The sequence below is a fragment of the Chelonia mydas genome, chromosome 7 (assembly GCF_015237465.2).
Source record: "Chelonia mydas isolate rCheMyd1 chromosome 7, rCheMyd1.pri.v2, whole genome shotgun sequence".
Taxonomy (NCBI): domain Eukaryota; kingdom Metazoa; phylum Chordata; order Testudines; family Cheloniidae; genus Chelonia; species Chelonia mydas.
In genome coordinates, this window is record NC_057853.1 from 81,142,172 (window position 1) to 81,158,005 (window position 15,834).

The following is a 15,834-nucleotide window of genomic DNA, read 5'->3' on the forward strand; positions in this document are numbered from 1 at the left end:
AATTTAATAGTGCAAAGTGCAAGGTCATGCATTTAGAGACTAACAACAAGAATTTTTGCTACATGCTGGGGACTTATCAGTTGGAGGTGACAGAGGAGGAGAAAGACCTAGGTGTATTGGCTGATCACAGAATGACTATGAGCTGTCAATGTGATGTGGCCGTGAAAACAGCTAATGCAGTCCTAGGATCTCTATTTCCAGTAGAGACAGGGAAGTGTTAATACCATTATATAAGGTACTAGTGAGATCTCATCTGGTATACTGTGTGCAGTTCTGGTCTCCCATATTTAAGAAAGATTAATTCAAACTGGAACAGGTGCAGAGAAGGGCTCCTAGGATGATCCAAGCAATGGAAAACCTCTCTTATGAGAAGAGACTCATAGAGCTTGGCTTGTTTAGCCTAACCAAAAGAAGGCTGAGGGGAGATATGATTGCTCTGTATAAATATATCAGAAGGATTAATACCGGGGAGGGAGAGGAGTTATTTAAATTAAGCACCAATGTGCACACAAAAACAAATGGCTATAAACTAGCCATCAACAAGTTTAGGCTTTAAATTAGGTGAAGGTTTCTAAATATCAGAGGAGTGAAGTTCTGAAACAGCTTTCTAAGGGGAGCAGTGGGGGCAAAAACCCTAACTGGCTTCAAGACTGTGTTTGATACGTTTATGGAGGGGCTGGTCTGATGGGACTGCCTACAATGGCATGGAGCCCATCGGCAACTGGCATTAGCAAAAATCCCCAATGGCCAGAGACTGGACACTAAATGGGGAGGGCTCTGAGTTACTACAGAGAATTCTTTCCCAGATATCTGCTTGGTGGGTCTTACCCACATGCTCAGGGTCTGATTGCCATATTTGCGGTTGGGAAGGAATTTTCCCCTGGGTCAGATTGGCAGGGATGCTGGAGGTTTCGCCTTTTTCTGTAGCATGAGGCATGGTTCACTTGCAGGTTTAAACTAGTGTAAATGAATGGTAAATGGTGTAACTTGAAGTCTTTAAATCATGATTTCAGGACTTCAGTAACTCAGACAGAAGTTAGGGGTTGTCAAGGTTCCTTCCCCACTCTGAACTCTAGGGTACAGATGTGGGGACCTGCATGAAAGACCCCCTAAGCTTATTCTTTCCAGCTTAGGTTAAAAGCTGCCGCCACCAAAGTGTTACACAAAGAACAGGGAAAGAGCCCACTTGGAAACGTCTTTCCCTCCAAAATCCTCCCAAGTCCTACACCCCCTTTCCTGGGGAAGGCTTCACCAATTTGTACAGGTGAACACAGACCCAAACCCTTGGATCTTAAGAACAATGAAAAAGCAATCAGGTTCTTAAAAGAAGAATTTTAATTAAAGAAAAAGTAGAAGAATCACCTCTGTAAAATCCGTATGGTAAATACCTTAGAGGGTAATCAGATTCAAAACATAGAGAATCCCTCTAGGCAAAACCTTAAGTAACAAAAAGACACAAAAACAGGAATATACATTCCATTCAGCACAACTTATTTTATCAGCCATTTAAACAAAACAGAATCTAACGCATATCTAACTAGATTGCTTACTAACTCTTTACAAGAGTTCTGACCTGCATTCCTGCTCTGGTCCCAGCAAAAGCATCACACAGACAGAGAGGACCCTTTGTTTCACCCCCTCCACCCCAGCTTCTGACCTTAAAGTCTATGAGTCTATGAGACACAGCCCCTTACTGGTCTGGATTGTACCCCAGAACTTCACAAGTCTGTACTGTCAAAATTCACTTCTTCCACCCCCAAAGTCTGTTGAAAAGATTATTTAATTTCATGGAGAGTTGGTGATAAGTATAAAGGATTACCTAATGCCAAAGATAAATAAGCAAATGCTGGAGGTTGGGGCCACTTTGGAAAGAGGTGGGATGACAAATAGTTTCCAGATTTTCTTTTAGAGGAAAGAGGAGGTTCAAGTTTTCACTTCCAGAATTTTCTGCCGCTTAACTTCTCTTCAGGCATTCTGGCCAGAAAGAAGCATTGTGCTAATAGTGGCAGAAACAGACAATCCCTATGATTTGGCAATTCCCAGGACTATGAACTTGATATGAACAACATTTGAACAAGAGAAGGAAAAAATGTTTCTTGGAATCTTTAGTTGGTCAACTTTTGCTTTGGCCTGTTATTGTACACATCAGACTTTAGCCAAGGAGTAAAAGGAAGCAGTTTATAGTTTACAAGAAAGATAGCAGAGGCCAAATTGCACCATTTCCGGGTTTCCTCCTTGATTCTTTTCTTAGCACTTCTTGTCTATGGGAGTAGTCCAAAAATTAATCATTTATTAATGGGATCCTCTCAGTTCTCACCCTTTTGGAAATCAGCATTGGGCAGATCATTAAATTTATAGTGTATCTTCTCCTCTGGTCTCAAGCCAACGGATCCAGGTGGTTTTATATGTATCCTGCAAAGCAACTATGACCAAATTCAACTAAGTAAAGCTTTAAAAAAAACAATGTGAATGATTCAGTCATGCTAGCATTCTGAATAACAACATTACTGTTTGGTGCAATTTGAGACATTTTATTGTAGCCGTAGTTCTCTAGAGCTCTGCAAAAGAGATTTTGGGCCCAACTCTACATTGTGCCAAGGCCCCATTATGTCACTCCAGAGGCGTAAGGGGCTGTAAAGGGGTGGAAATATTCTCTGTGGAATACCCCAAGGTAAAGGCTCCTTCTACTGCCAAAAGGGCTCTAATCTGGCCCTTTTCCCAGTCCCCAGCATATGTCAGGGGGAGCAAAAGAAGAGAAGAGGCAAGGCTGGGTATTGATGTGCTCTGGCTATTCCCTGCTTCCTATAGTCTATTGGGTTTAATTCCACAATGCTGCACACTGTCTAGTGAGCTAATCCCTTGCTATTGCACAGGACTGTTAACTACAGTGATGGAGGAATTCAAAATGCACTCAGGCTCACAATTTCCGAAGAGCCCCACCAAAATCATGAACTCTCCCTTATCCGCTGATCCCTGTGCTTCTGCACTCCCTTTTTCTCCCAACCCAGCCAGATCCTTCTCCTGACCTCCCAACTTCTTTTCTCTCATTCTGACCGTGCATCCAGCTCCCAAGTCATTCGCCTCAACTACTAAACAGCCCTGAACCTTCATTGATACTCCACTGTGAGGATCAAAGTTCTGGTCATAATCTATGTTCAGTCCCAGCAGTTGTTTCATTCAAATCTTATATGCTTCGGGACTTCCCTAGGTTAAAAGTGCCCTAGGAGGTATTTCCCTTCTCCATCTCACCCAGCTCAGAACTGGGAAGTCTCAGAAGGCACAAGGTCTGAAGAGAATAGTTAGCCCAGCAGAGAGAACTAGACCTACTGAAATTGCAAAATTGATTTCAGGGGTCAGAGAAGACGAGGGAGGCACAGAATTTACTTCATCCAACTATTTTAATTTAAACGGCTTAATTTCAGGATCGGACTGAAGTTTGTTGTTATTCTTTCCAAGATGGCTCACACATCGCTAGCTAAATCAGGATTAAGATATCCTACAAGTCCTGTTTATTTAAGGGTATCTGTGCTCTGGCACTTAGTGTTTTGCAAACCAGCAGCCATGAGGCTTTCACCCTCTAATTGTCTGCATGTGGTTGAATCTATGACAAGCAGTCTGACTGTCACTCCATTGTGTCATCTGCCAATACTTGCTGCATTTTGTTTGATTCAGATCTTGCACTGACAATCAGAAACTGACTATTGGAAAAGAAGAGAGGGGAAGGGGCTTGTTTACATCGCCCATTCACTTTACATACAATCCCTTTTTATTTTGCAGAATCTCTGCTACAAAATTTTCTTTGTGGGTAAAATTAATGAAGTGGGGCAATAACGTAGAGTTTGTCCTGATGATATAGACTTGGTGAGCTGCAAGTGTTTGCACATTGCACTACACATCACTCAGTATTAAACACCTCATTTTATGGCCATGCATGTGGCTATGCAAAGAATTTCCATAAAGAGAGCTTAGGAGCTGGAAAATGCTCCAGAAGGCCAGCGTGTGAGCTAGGAACGCCCATTTAATTACTTTAGAAACTTCAGACAAAGTACTCGGAGTCCAAATTGGACCGTCTCCAACACTGTCCTGGCTCCGAACAAAACAAAGCTGTGACTGGAGACTTCCCCTGGCTCCCCAGTAGCCTGCTTTCTTAAAACGCACTTGAGTATTGGTGACTATACTGAGTGATATTACACAGAGATCAGGTTGGGGAAAATAACAAATCCTGAGGCCCTACAGAGCAATTTTAGGAAGACATGTTGCACTGCGCTCAGATTTCTTTAAACCTCCCTGTCTCCATTTTATTCTTCTCAGGGACAGCCTGGAACAAGAGGTTTTCCTGGATTTCCGGTAAGTGGAACTGTTAATCTGAGGTACAAGTGTATAATATTGCCAGCTCGTGTCACTAAAGCTAAGTGCCTTTCAGCATTTCCATCCAAAACTATGGACCCAATATAATGTAATTGAAAAGTTTTTTTCTGTTTCATTACTATTTTCTTTTCTTTTTAATGATGCCTTAAAAAACAAAGATACAACACTAAAGGAAATTAAATTTTCAAAAAACCCTAATGTTAAAATACCACAGTTGAAGCCAGGTCTGTGCTGTAAAAAACACCCCAAAACCACCAAAATAAAGAAAACAACACCCAGGTAAATGAAATTCCAGCCTTAATGAACTCAAATGTGATATTGTAATAATAGAGAGCCCCTGAGATTCATCCTGCTTGTGCAGTGTGGCTCAGCTATTGACCTTGCTAGACGGAAAGCCCAGGCAGCAGGAGGGGGAGAGGGTAAAAGCATGGCTGGAATTGCTTTTGCAGCACTGTCAGTTACAGCTACAGCCTGAGTGGGCAATGACGTGAAAAACAGATTCTGAAGATGAAGAAATTCCCATTTCAGCCCCACACTTGCTGGCAGGTTGGTCATGCAGCACCATCTACAGCATCTATTCTGTTCCCAAACTCACTATTCATAATGTACTTTCTGTTAATTTATTCTGATAACTGAACTGCCCTTGTCTCACACACTCCTCTGCCAGCCTGCTCAGTTCAGCGGGGGGCTTGGTAGTTTCTATTCAAGGATTTGCTGTGTATAAACTCAGATCTGCGGGCAATTGCCTTGGACCGAAAAAAAAAATGCGGAATCTGCAGTCCCCATGCTCACGGAACACTGGACACTCTGCCTTGCCTCTCTGAAAGGTGGCCAATAATTGTAAACTACCCTCACTTTAGTAGGAGCAAGGCACTGAGGAGAAGCAGATCTCTCCACGCTTTGATGTCCAATCATAAGGAGAGCAAACAAGCCCAGATCAAGTTAAAACAAAAACAAAAACAAACCAGAGCCCAGACCTCAAAGGTGTTTTAGTGCATGACTCCCATCTTATCCTTTCCTTTCCCTCACTTCTGCCCCTCTCCACGACTTCTCAGTAATCCTGCCAGGGTCCTGAGGACCCCCCATTTTTCCTACACAGCCCCCCACACTTGAGCCCTTGCATCACAGCCAGCATCCTTCACCAAGGAGAACTGCAAGGGCCATTCAGAGCCCATCAAGATAGTGCCTTAATTAGACAGAGGCCACTAGTGACTGAGGCAAGAAATTCCCCCATGGGACTGAACGATGGGTACATTGGCTCTGCAGCACACCCAGCCAGTGAGAGACCAGGGTAAGAAATCTCTCACATAGCAGCACTCCACTGGGTTAGTCAATTTGCTTTCTTTCTCCTGTGTTCTGCATCTCAAGTCTAAAGGAGTTCATTGGTTAAAGTCACAGCCGCATCATTCCTTCACTGTTCTTTCTGCCACATCCTGTGTGATCCATCTGTATCCTATTGAGTCCCCACCCAGATTTGTGGGGCAAATGCATAAAGCACCAATGAACTAGTTTCCAATCAGCTCTCCCTTTTTTCTTTCAGGGCCCAATTGGTTTGGATGGCAAACCTGTAAGTGAAACATTTCCTTCACAGCTTCTCTCTCCCTGTCCCTGTCCCTTTGTCTAATATTTTCCCCTGTCCTCTGAGCCAGGCTGTTAATAGGTTAATTTCTATAAAATTATTTTGCAAAGTGTGTGCATGCCCTTATGCATATGAAAGATTATGGGCAGGAGAACACCACCACCAAATCGCCCTGGAGAGTCTTCAGAGCATCAGTAAATCCTGGAAGGTGCCCTACAGATGTTGCTCTTCTGGTTACCCTATTGCTTCATCTATGAACTAGCACTTATCCCTGAAGCTTCCCTTTAAACCTAACTGAGCAACTGAGTTCCCACCTCCAGCAGTGACAGCTAGAGACAGAGACAAATAGAATGAGTTTCCTAAGCTTCAGATATCATCTCGCTGCAGCCTAGACTAGCTATTAATTGAACATTATGGTTTATTCCTTTCCCACGTTGCAATAGGTCAGCCAGCACAGCAAACGATTCTGAAGGCCTTTGTGGCACTCAAACCCCTTTTGTGGTGGACTTTGTTGTAAAACAAACAAACAATGTAAATAATGTCTTGCCCCTTTAAAAGGGAAACAGATACTGCAGAGTTTCTCCCAGCCAGAGTCAAGAAACAAGGCATGAGTTGTTTCAGGCAAGTCCAAAAGAAAAGTCTAAATTGTAGCTCACTGCAACCAAGTTACAGAAAGAAAGAGAAACCACATTCCTCCACCCAGTGCTCCTCCTAGCACCAGACTGCATGCTAAGGATCCTACCTCACTACCAGAAACATCCCTCAGCAGTTCCCAGAACCATCCCTCTTATACTCTGATGGGGGTAATTAATCAATCAGAGCACTGCTACCCTGCACATCACTACACTCAGGGCAGACAGCTGTGCTCTTTCCTCTAGTCCAAAGGAGAGCATTAACCCCTTCCTGCCAACCTCTAAGGAGGGTCTAAATACTTCACCACATGTCCATGCTATTCATCAGCAAAGCTTTATTTTCTGTGCTTCGCTCCAGAATGATCAGGAGTGATGATCCACTTGCTGCCAGGCTACGTGGACACAACATTATGTCTTCCTTGGTTCCAAGAATAAGCAAAATGAAATGACCAGCCACAGCAAGGGGATGTGTAAATGCAGTGCTTAGGCCTGATTCTATCATGATATCACACTCTTTTTCCTTTTCAGGGCCATCCTGGACAGAAGGGGGAGATGGTAAAAATTACATGTATATCTTCAGGGAGCAGTGGGTTGGTTTGGGTTGTATTGGTTCTCCTCAGGGGCATTAAGTAGAGTTTGACTCAAATGAAATGAGCTAACCTCTGCATACTAACCACCCAAATTCCTGCTAAACATACTAACTTTCTAGCTAATATACTAAAATGATAGCAGAAGCTGGGAGGTTTATCTATAATTTTTACATGATGAGTACCTGTATCATCATGTCACAATAGCAACTCTATAGTTATGCATGGGAATGTCACTTCCATTATTAAACCTTAAGTTCGGTTACTAAGTATGTTCTTTAAAAATACTTTGGGAACTGAAATGTTTCATGGTTGGACTCATCTCAGAAGTGAATGTTTATGGAAAGGTCTCAGAGTAGCAGCCGTGTAAGTCTGTATTTGCAAAAAGAAAAGGAGTACTTGTGGCACCTTAGAGACTAACAAATTTATTTGAGCATAAGCTTTCGTGAGCTACAGCTCACTTCATCGGATGCGTTCGATGCATCCGATGAAGTGAGCTGTAGCTCACAAAAGCTTATGCTCAGATAAATTTGTTAGTCTCTAAGGTGCCACAAGTACTCCTTTTCTTTTTGTTTATGGAAAGTTTCATAAAAACCCATTTAGCAGATTTTGGGTTTTCTGAACAACAACAAAAAGCACATTTGTCACCTGTTAAGATGATTTTTCTTGATAAATCCAAAATGGCTTAATTGTAATGCTACCAACTTGGCATGTACTTAATGGTGTCCTAAACAAGGCCTTGTGACTTTGAGATATCTGAAGAACTTTGGTTGTGAAATCACAATGATATAGATGTTTAAAACTAATGTGTAGCTGTGTTAATTTCCTTCATTTTATCAAAATTTCAAATTTTGAAATTTTTGGCCAGCTCTAATTTTCAGAGGTTTCACATGGTTCAGGGAGTTCACTATTCACAAGGTTATTCAAATGAGTAATTTGGAAAGCCAGCAATTAGTAATATCCCTGCAGCCAGCAGTCATATCAGCTACATATAGGTAACTGGACACACTTTGGGTTACTCAGTTTTTACTGTTTTTGTTCTTCCAAAAAATATCCATTTTGTTAACTCTACTGCTATTCTGCCTATGTGTGCTTATTCCAGCAAAGTCACTAGTTTCAGTAAGTTGCAGTCCATGTGTTGATATGCAAGACAGAGAACTAAAGCAATGTGGGTGTTCTCTCTTACTCTCCACTTAAAGCTAAAGTAAAATCTTATATCTCTCCCTTACTTTTCTCCCTAGAATCTGTCAAAATAGTACAAGCCAGAGCCCCACCAAGCTCCTGCTTGACCTGACGTGAAGGCCAGCAATTACTGATTTAACACTACTTTGCAAATGAATTGTCTTTCTCTGTCCCCTTACTGTTCAAGTAGCTTTCATTAATATACCGCATGCACAGGGCATATCATTGTTTGCACCAGACAGAAGCTGCCTGCTTAAGGTGCTAAATATTTTGTATTTAATTTAATCCATTAGAATCAATATCCAGTCATGCAGGATGCTTCCTGAGTATTCCTAAACATCAAATTGAAGAAACAGAGAGTTAAAATGGGCCTGACTTACACAGGATGCTCCCATTGGCTTCTGTAGTTAGAACCCATCTTTCTGTAGGGCTAAATGCTGCCCTTTGAGGGCACACAAATGATTCTCAATTAAGCAAATGAAAATTTTATGAGGGAATTCAAGCACAGACTTTGGCTTTTAATTTATTCAGGAGTGAAGCTGCAAGGTGCCGAGCAACTGCAGAGAGACACTAACCAACCTCAGTTCCTATGGAAATGAACAGAGGATGCCCAACACATAGATAGAATTAGGCCTTAAAAAAGAAAAACTATAGGTGAAGCTGAACCCGCTGGTGAGCGTGTATTAGAGGTGCCCTCCTGTGCTGTGCCATGCCGTGCCATGCCACAGAGGATATTGTTACAACCCCTCCTTAGAGAATTTTAGCAGCTCATGCTTTTAGTTCTGAGGCCCCTGGTTCAATCCCTGGTGTGTCAGCCAAGATGGCAGCCATCAGATAAGTCGGGACTCATCTGGGGAGTCTCAGATGCTCAGGATGAGCATCATTTGCGCAGATGAAATATGTAACTCTCTGGTGCGTCTGTGTTACTGGTGCCCCTCTGTGCTGATCCACAGAGAATATAAGTTGCTCCAGTATCAGCTCATGCTTTTGGTTCCGGAGGTCCCTGCTTCAGTCCCCAGTGTGTCAGCCAACAGGGCGGCTGTCATATAACTACTTAATTTTTCACTCTCCTGTTGGCATCCCCATTCAGTAAAGCTGCAGGACTTATGCATCTTCGCTCCTCTAGTGTAAGAAATGCTGGAAAGGGAACTGAGATCTACCATAGAACATTTTGGCTAAAGACTTTTTAAAAAGCCACATTTCCATCTGAGTACATGCCACATGTTGAGATGTTTAATATTCCTGTCATTGACTATATAAGAATATATATATAACTCACAACAATGTATTTTTTAAAGGGTGTTGCTGGTCCCAAGGGACAGCCGGTAAGTGCTGTACTTATCACCTTCTTGTAAATCTACCTTCTTTTGGCACTTTTCCCCTAATAGGCACAGTGCTCTTTAATTAATTTTTTAATTGTTTTCCTTTCACAGGGACCTACAGGACAAAAAGGAGAAAAGGTAATTTTAATGGGAGCTGGGTTTATAATGACATTTAAAAAGCAGGGAAATGATTGAGTGATTCATCTTGGTGCGCCATAGCCTTCAGCTACGGCTTTCAGAGCAAATTAGGTCAGTTCACAAAACAGAAAAGATTTTTCTAGTTGTGGGCTCATCCTGTGGACATCTGAAAATCAAGCTGTGTTCCCCCTGCTTCATACATCAACTCCTGTCATGACCAATGCCAAAGATTATGGACTGAGAACTCCTCTGGAAATGCTGTTGATAATGCCTGAGGCTGAATGGAATACAGCCTGCTCTTCTATAGCTAAAGAGTTTAGGGTAAAAACTTATTTTCTTCACTAAATCTGCAGCTCTGACTCAGAATAGAGATAGGAAGCCAATGTGAGCTATACCAAAGTGCCTTTTTTGACCATACTCATAATTTTAACTGAGGCTAAAATGTTTTCCACATGGTCACATTGTAATCAGAACAGATACATTTTAAAGCATGAAGGAGAGTCAAAAGCAGCAATGGATAAGGAGCACCATGAGACCGAGGTGCTTTGATGAGGTTTTGTTTATTTTTTCCTAAATTGTTTTAAGAAAAAGACCCTGACACTAATAACAAAAGACAGTGTTTCCAAAACTAGAAGCCAAAAGCATGTCTCCTAAATCGATACATAGGCCTCTAAATAAGAGGTCTGATTTTCAAAAGTGCTGAGTGATGTTGGCTCAAGAGTTTTGAAAATTACCATTTATTTAGGTGCCTAAATATGAATTTAGGATCCTGTTTTTTAAAAATCTTATCCCAACTGTGAAGACCCAGCAGCTACAATGAAAATCTGATGGGTTATATGCTGTGAAATCCTATAAAATGGTAGTTTGTGTACATTTCAAAATGAGAGAGAGAGAGAGAGCGTGACAGTGAGTGAGTGAGTGAGTGAGTGAATGTCCATTGCTTTCTGTGGATCTCTGGCCAAAAGAAAAATGATGACACCGGGGAGAAAAGGGGTAGTGGATAATATGCTGGATGCTCAGCTGGTATAAATTGGCATCGCTGGCCCATTGAAGTCAGTGTAGCCATGCTGATTTTTACCTGCTGTGGCTCTGACCCCATATGCCTACTTTAGTTCACTGCATTCACAGTTTAAACTATTTTCTTTTAATCCCCTCCTTTCACAGGGCCAGTGTGGAGACTACCCACACAGGGTAAGCAGTATTTGTTATTAACTGTCCCATGGCTTCCTGCACATTAATCCTAGTCTGTTTGAATGGCTTTTATATGGGAATGTAGGATATTTCATTAATGAGGTCCGTCATATGTGTCCCATAAGTGCCATTTTACTGACTGATATGTGTTGTTAGAAGGTACTACATAGAATTTTCAAGGAGGGATTTACAATGTTATTTCATTCCTTTAAACTAGGACAGACCTCCAGATATATACCCATACCATCCCCTCATACCATCCCCTCATGGAGAACCCCCCATCATCATCCTGTCAGGAGGTGAACTTTGCCTCATGAGGAAAAGGATGTGGGCTGCACCTCTAAAGCTGGTGGATCACTAGGGATCTGTAGGAATCCGGGGTCATTCAGAGGTTTTGTGCCTCCATACCAGCTCTGGACCCTAGTGAGTGCCCTCACTGGCAGCATGGCTAGGACATCTGGGGGGACTCAGGGAAAAGGCTATACAGCTAGGGGCTCTGTTACCTTTTTCACCTAGTTCGCACAAGGCCCAGTCAGGGCACAATGGGCATCTCCTGCCCTGATTCTGTACTGTCTTGGACACTTCTCCCTTCCCAGCCCCTCTGCTCTCTACCCTCTCCTCTTCCAGCAAAGGCCCTGGACCATGTGGAGAGCCTTCTATAGAGCCTGAAGGGAAGGATGGTGCTGCAGAGTTGGCTGAGCTAAAGTTGGGTGAAACTTCCATGGGTGGCCCCCTCCCAGTGCAGATCCAGAGGGCACAATCTGGCCCATAAAGGGCTGCAGAAATGTAGACTTCAGGAGCAAATCAGTGAAAGGCAATGGGTAAAACTGGCAGTGTGCCTGGAAAGCCTATGTATTTATAGTTAGAATGATTAAAGTCCATGTATTCACTGAGGGGCGGGAAGTTTTTTGAGGGAGGAGGGGTAGAAATTCTTTACCCAGTAAATAATGCCTATGGTCTACATTTAGCGTTAGACATCCAGTTCTGTCACAGTTCCCAGTGAATTCCCTGTAATCTTGTAGATGCCGCCTGGCTTTTTGCACATCACTGGTTGGAAAAGGGGAGGGACACTTATTTATTTTGGTAATAATCTTATTAAGCCCAGGAAGTAGCCCCACTTGCTTCCCCATCCTGCCCTGTCCGGCATGTACCCCTTTCAAGAGAGACGGGCGTATATCATGGGGTTTAGGGGATTATAGGGATAGAATTTAACCAGGCATAAACAAAACTAAAAACAACTCTAGCTCTGAAAAGCCATTGGAAATGCACTGGAAGGACATCATATGAGAGGATTGAAACTTGTAACCACTGTGCACAGGGAGACAGGCTTAAAAGCTTTCTATTTATTTTTTCAAAAGCCTCTGGACAATTAGATCGGGTGCTGGCCCCGGGCCCAGAGAGAAGTGGGGCTAGGGGTGGTCCAAGACTCTGGTATAAAGACTACATGTAGATAGAAAACCTGTCAGTGCATCTGCGTGTTGGGGGGAGGAGGGTGGTCGTGTGTTCCGGCCCTGATACAATAATAGAAGGTCAGCTGTGTTTATTTAGACAAGCCATCTCACTAGATTGTTATGTTAAAAAAAAAAAGCTAACAACAATGTTCACTTAAGCAGTGTCCTGGGTTCCATTACAGCCCTTGGCTCCAGACTGTCCACATTGTTCAAGGTGAAAAGCGGGGGCAGGGTCCTAACAGAATTAGGAACGGAGAAATTGATTACAAATTAAGAGGAATAACCTCAGTTTATACCTGACTGAGGTCACAAGTGGTCTCACTTCATAGTCATTGCTGGATGTTGGTCCACATTTAAATACCACCTCTACCCCATCAATAGTTGGCAGTCTCAATTTAAAAAGGCCCAGGACTGTAACACAGGAGGTGCTACAGCTTAGAATTATGATGCAGACTGGCGAAGCTAGGCAAGGGAACCCTGCCTGTGCCCCTCTTGGCTCTATCCAGGACTAGAGGAGCACCAAATCCAATCTTTTAAAAAGTGGTATGGAGGTGCTTAACCTGTCTGAGTCAGAGCTTCTGACATGTGTGTGACAACTGCCCTCAGACCAGTTTTCTGTGTTAATATACCTGTGAACCAGAGGGCTCTAGGGGGAAGGGAATAGTAGATGTGCACCAGCCTATGCACAGATATCCCTCTCTTCCTCGTTATAAGGAAAAAAAGGGGAGTGCACATTAAGAAAAGTCCCTTTTTAGATAGTTTTATGCACTTTTTTAGATAACTTAGAATTTGTCTGGTTCAAACAAGCAGCAGTTACCATCATCAAATGCCATGGGCAGGACAATGAATTAGAAATATGATAACAACAGAGACAGGTTTTTGTTTTTGTTTTGTTTTTTTTAAAGAGAGGAAATTTAAAGTCAGGGCTCCCTCTTAACCTGCCTTGGCCCATTTTTTAAACCATCAGTCTATTGTGTAACCCATGAGCAAACAGGACATACATTCCCATAGGTAAAGAGACCATACTAGGAGGTTACATGGTATAATCCTTAAAGACAGACTGGGTCATCAGAGCATGTTCCAAAATCACAATGGCCAGTGTAGGGCTGGGAATGGAACCTGGTCTCAGAATAGTCAAGCCAGTAAAGTTCTTTTTTCTCTTGTGGTGTGGTGTGATGTGGTGTATCTAACTGACCCAGTTCTGTGTCACTGTGTCTTCACTATCCCCTAGGAATACCTAAGTACAACACTCGCAGCCCTGCGCTCTAATCAGATCCTTACACTAAAGGTTTGTGGGTAATGGTCTAACTGGACCCAGTTCTGATGCAAAAGAAACAAGGATGTGGATCCAATATTGCATGCTCTGTGTTGACAAGAACTTGCCATTAGGACTTTGGGGATGCAATTCTGGGGACAGAAGAAAGAGGCTTGAAAAACATTTCTTACTTACACCTCATATGCTTGCTCTCTATGTACTTGAGTTCATAGCCAGGTCCCTTCTCACCTATGCTCAGTTTTGAAGAAGGGAAACTAAATAATCTCCTGAGTTTCTATGCCGTTTTTGTCCTTACTGATTTTGAATAGCCCCTCCCACTCCCTTCTTACCAGCCAGCACATTTCAGCCACTACTTCTTCGAGTCAATAGAGTTACACAAGATACAACAGGGTTCCCCCCACACACACACAAATTCCATCTTGGTGACTTCCAGATCATTCACCCAAGTTACTACAAGGAGATGCTAAATGGACCCTTTGCCCACCTGAAAGATAACAGTTTTCCCAGCCCCCACTACACGGGCAACCAAGCCAGAATGCTCCACTGAACCACCAGACTGGTCTCTTATATTACCTTGCTCCCTGACATTGTCCTGCTAATGCCCAAAAGGAAATGTGCATTCATCAAACCAAGCTGAAGAAAATTCTAGAATATCTCTGTATTTTCCAGCCATTGTGATACTGCATCATGATGAGTGGTGTTGACCATATTCCACACAATGCACACATGGCACTGAACACCCTAATTAGTACCATGAGAGCTCTGGTCAAATCCCACCTGCCCCACTCCAGCCCTTCCTTTCTCTGTTCTTTGCCCCATTCTTCACAAAGGCTTGCTTTTTGGCAGAGGAGAACCTGCTCCTATCAAAAGTGGCCTGGCTGATTTTCTAGGGCTATTTTGTACTTCTTGATATCTTATGATTTCTTGTGTTAGATTAGGGGACAGGAGAACATTAAAAATGATGGAAACCTGGAAGGTCATCAGTGCAGACTGCCACTGAGAGACTGACTGGTCTCCAGAGCCCTGGCACTGAAAACATGGCTGCTTACTCCCTCCCAGATGCCACATATGCTGACTGCATGGGTACTGCAAGTTTTCAAAGGCTCAGTTGATCATATAGCTTCACCTCAAAAGCTGAAATTATCATGTTTTATTCTTCTGAGTTTCAGTGCACCCTAATGTGGTCTGTAAATCTGTTTTTAATTGTAGTCCTCTGAGTCAGAGGTTCTCTCCACTAATTTACCTCAAGTATGTATTTACTGTTTATATAAACTGCCCAGTGGGCAGGACTGTAAGGCTGCAATATTGTGGTGACATTTCACTTTGCAACAAGACTGGGTTTGAGCTTTCAGTAAAACACAAACACCCATGTTTAGGGGGAGCAGAGCGTGCTGCTTAGATGCACATCATCACTGTCATGGGAGACCTGCGGGCAACACCTCTCAGCCTCGAGTTCACAGCTCACACAGGGGAAACCCACAGAGAGGAGCACTGTGTGTGCACACATGGAGGACTTGCTGCTCCCCTCACTTACACTGCTGTAAATCAAGAGTGACTTCAATGGAGTTAGGACTAGTGTGAAACTGAGGTAAATGAGAAGGAGAATCAGGCCTAATATGAGCATTCCTGGTGTTTGAATCGGTGCTGTCAACACCAGTGTTCTGTGGATCAAAGCAGCTTCCTGAGTGCACAGGCAGACAGGAGCATGTTTGGAAGTGGAAATTAGATACGGCAGAAAGCTGAACAGAAGACCCTGAGCTTTAGCACATGGTTTTGATTTGTGAGGATCAGCTTTGTGATGTAGAGAGGATTCCTGTCCAAAACGGATCACAAGCCATTGTTACTGATAAACAAGGAGACACAAAGTGCAGGCTCAGCGTATTGTGAGGCAGAAGTTCATCCTCTGGTAATCAGGGGACATCTCAATTCACTTGCAAGTTGGGTCCTGATGATACTGAGGGTCTTTGTGAAGCAAAAGAAAATGAAGGATCTTGAACAAGTGAGACGGTCCCTAATAGAACTCTGCTTTGCTATAAAAGGGTATAAGTTCACAAACTGGTCTCATTCTCTCATTGCTGTCCCTGACAGGAAATGGGAGGTTGATGAAC

At 42.9% G+C, this 15,834-nt stretch overlaps 1 protein-coding gene across 9 annotated transcripts in view; it reads left to right on the forward strand.

The window, feature by feature from the left end:
* Positions 1-15,834, forward strand: part of COL13A1 (collagen type XIII alpha 1 chain) — a 153,258-nt gene that overhangs the window by 72,783 nt on the left and 64,641 nt on the right. For 8 of the 9 annotated variants that reach the window (XM_043550696.1, XM_043550698.1, XM_043550699.1 and 5 more), the window contains exons 8-13: positions 4,312-4,347; positions 5,909-5,935; positions 7,108-7,134; positions 9,647-9,673; positions 9,782-9,808; positions 10,973-10,999. In XM_043550696.1, the coding sequence (XP_043406631.1) occupies positions 4,312-4,347; positions 5,909-5,935; positions 7,108-7,134; positions 9,647-9,673; positions 9,782-9,808; positions 10,973-10,999 (171 nt within the window). Of the gene's footprint in view, positions 1-4,311; positions 4,348-5,908; positions 5,936-7,107; positions 7,135-9,646; positions 9,674-9,781; positions 9,809-10,972; positions 11,000-13,681; positions 13,739-15,834 lie in introns of all 9 variants that reach the window. The other variant, XM_043550697.1, reaches the window with a different exon arrangement.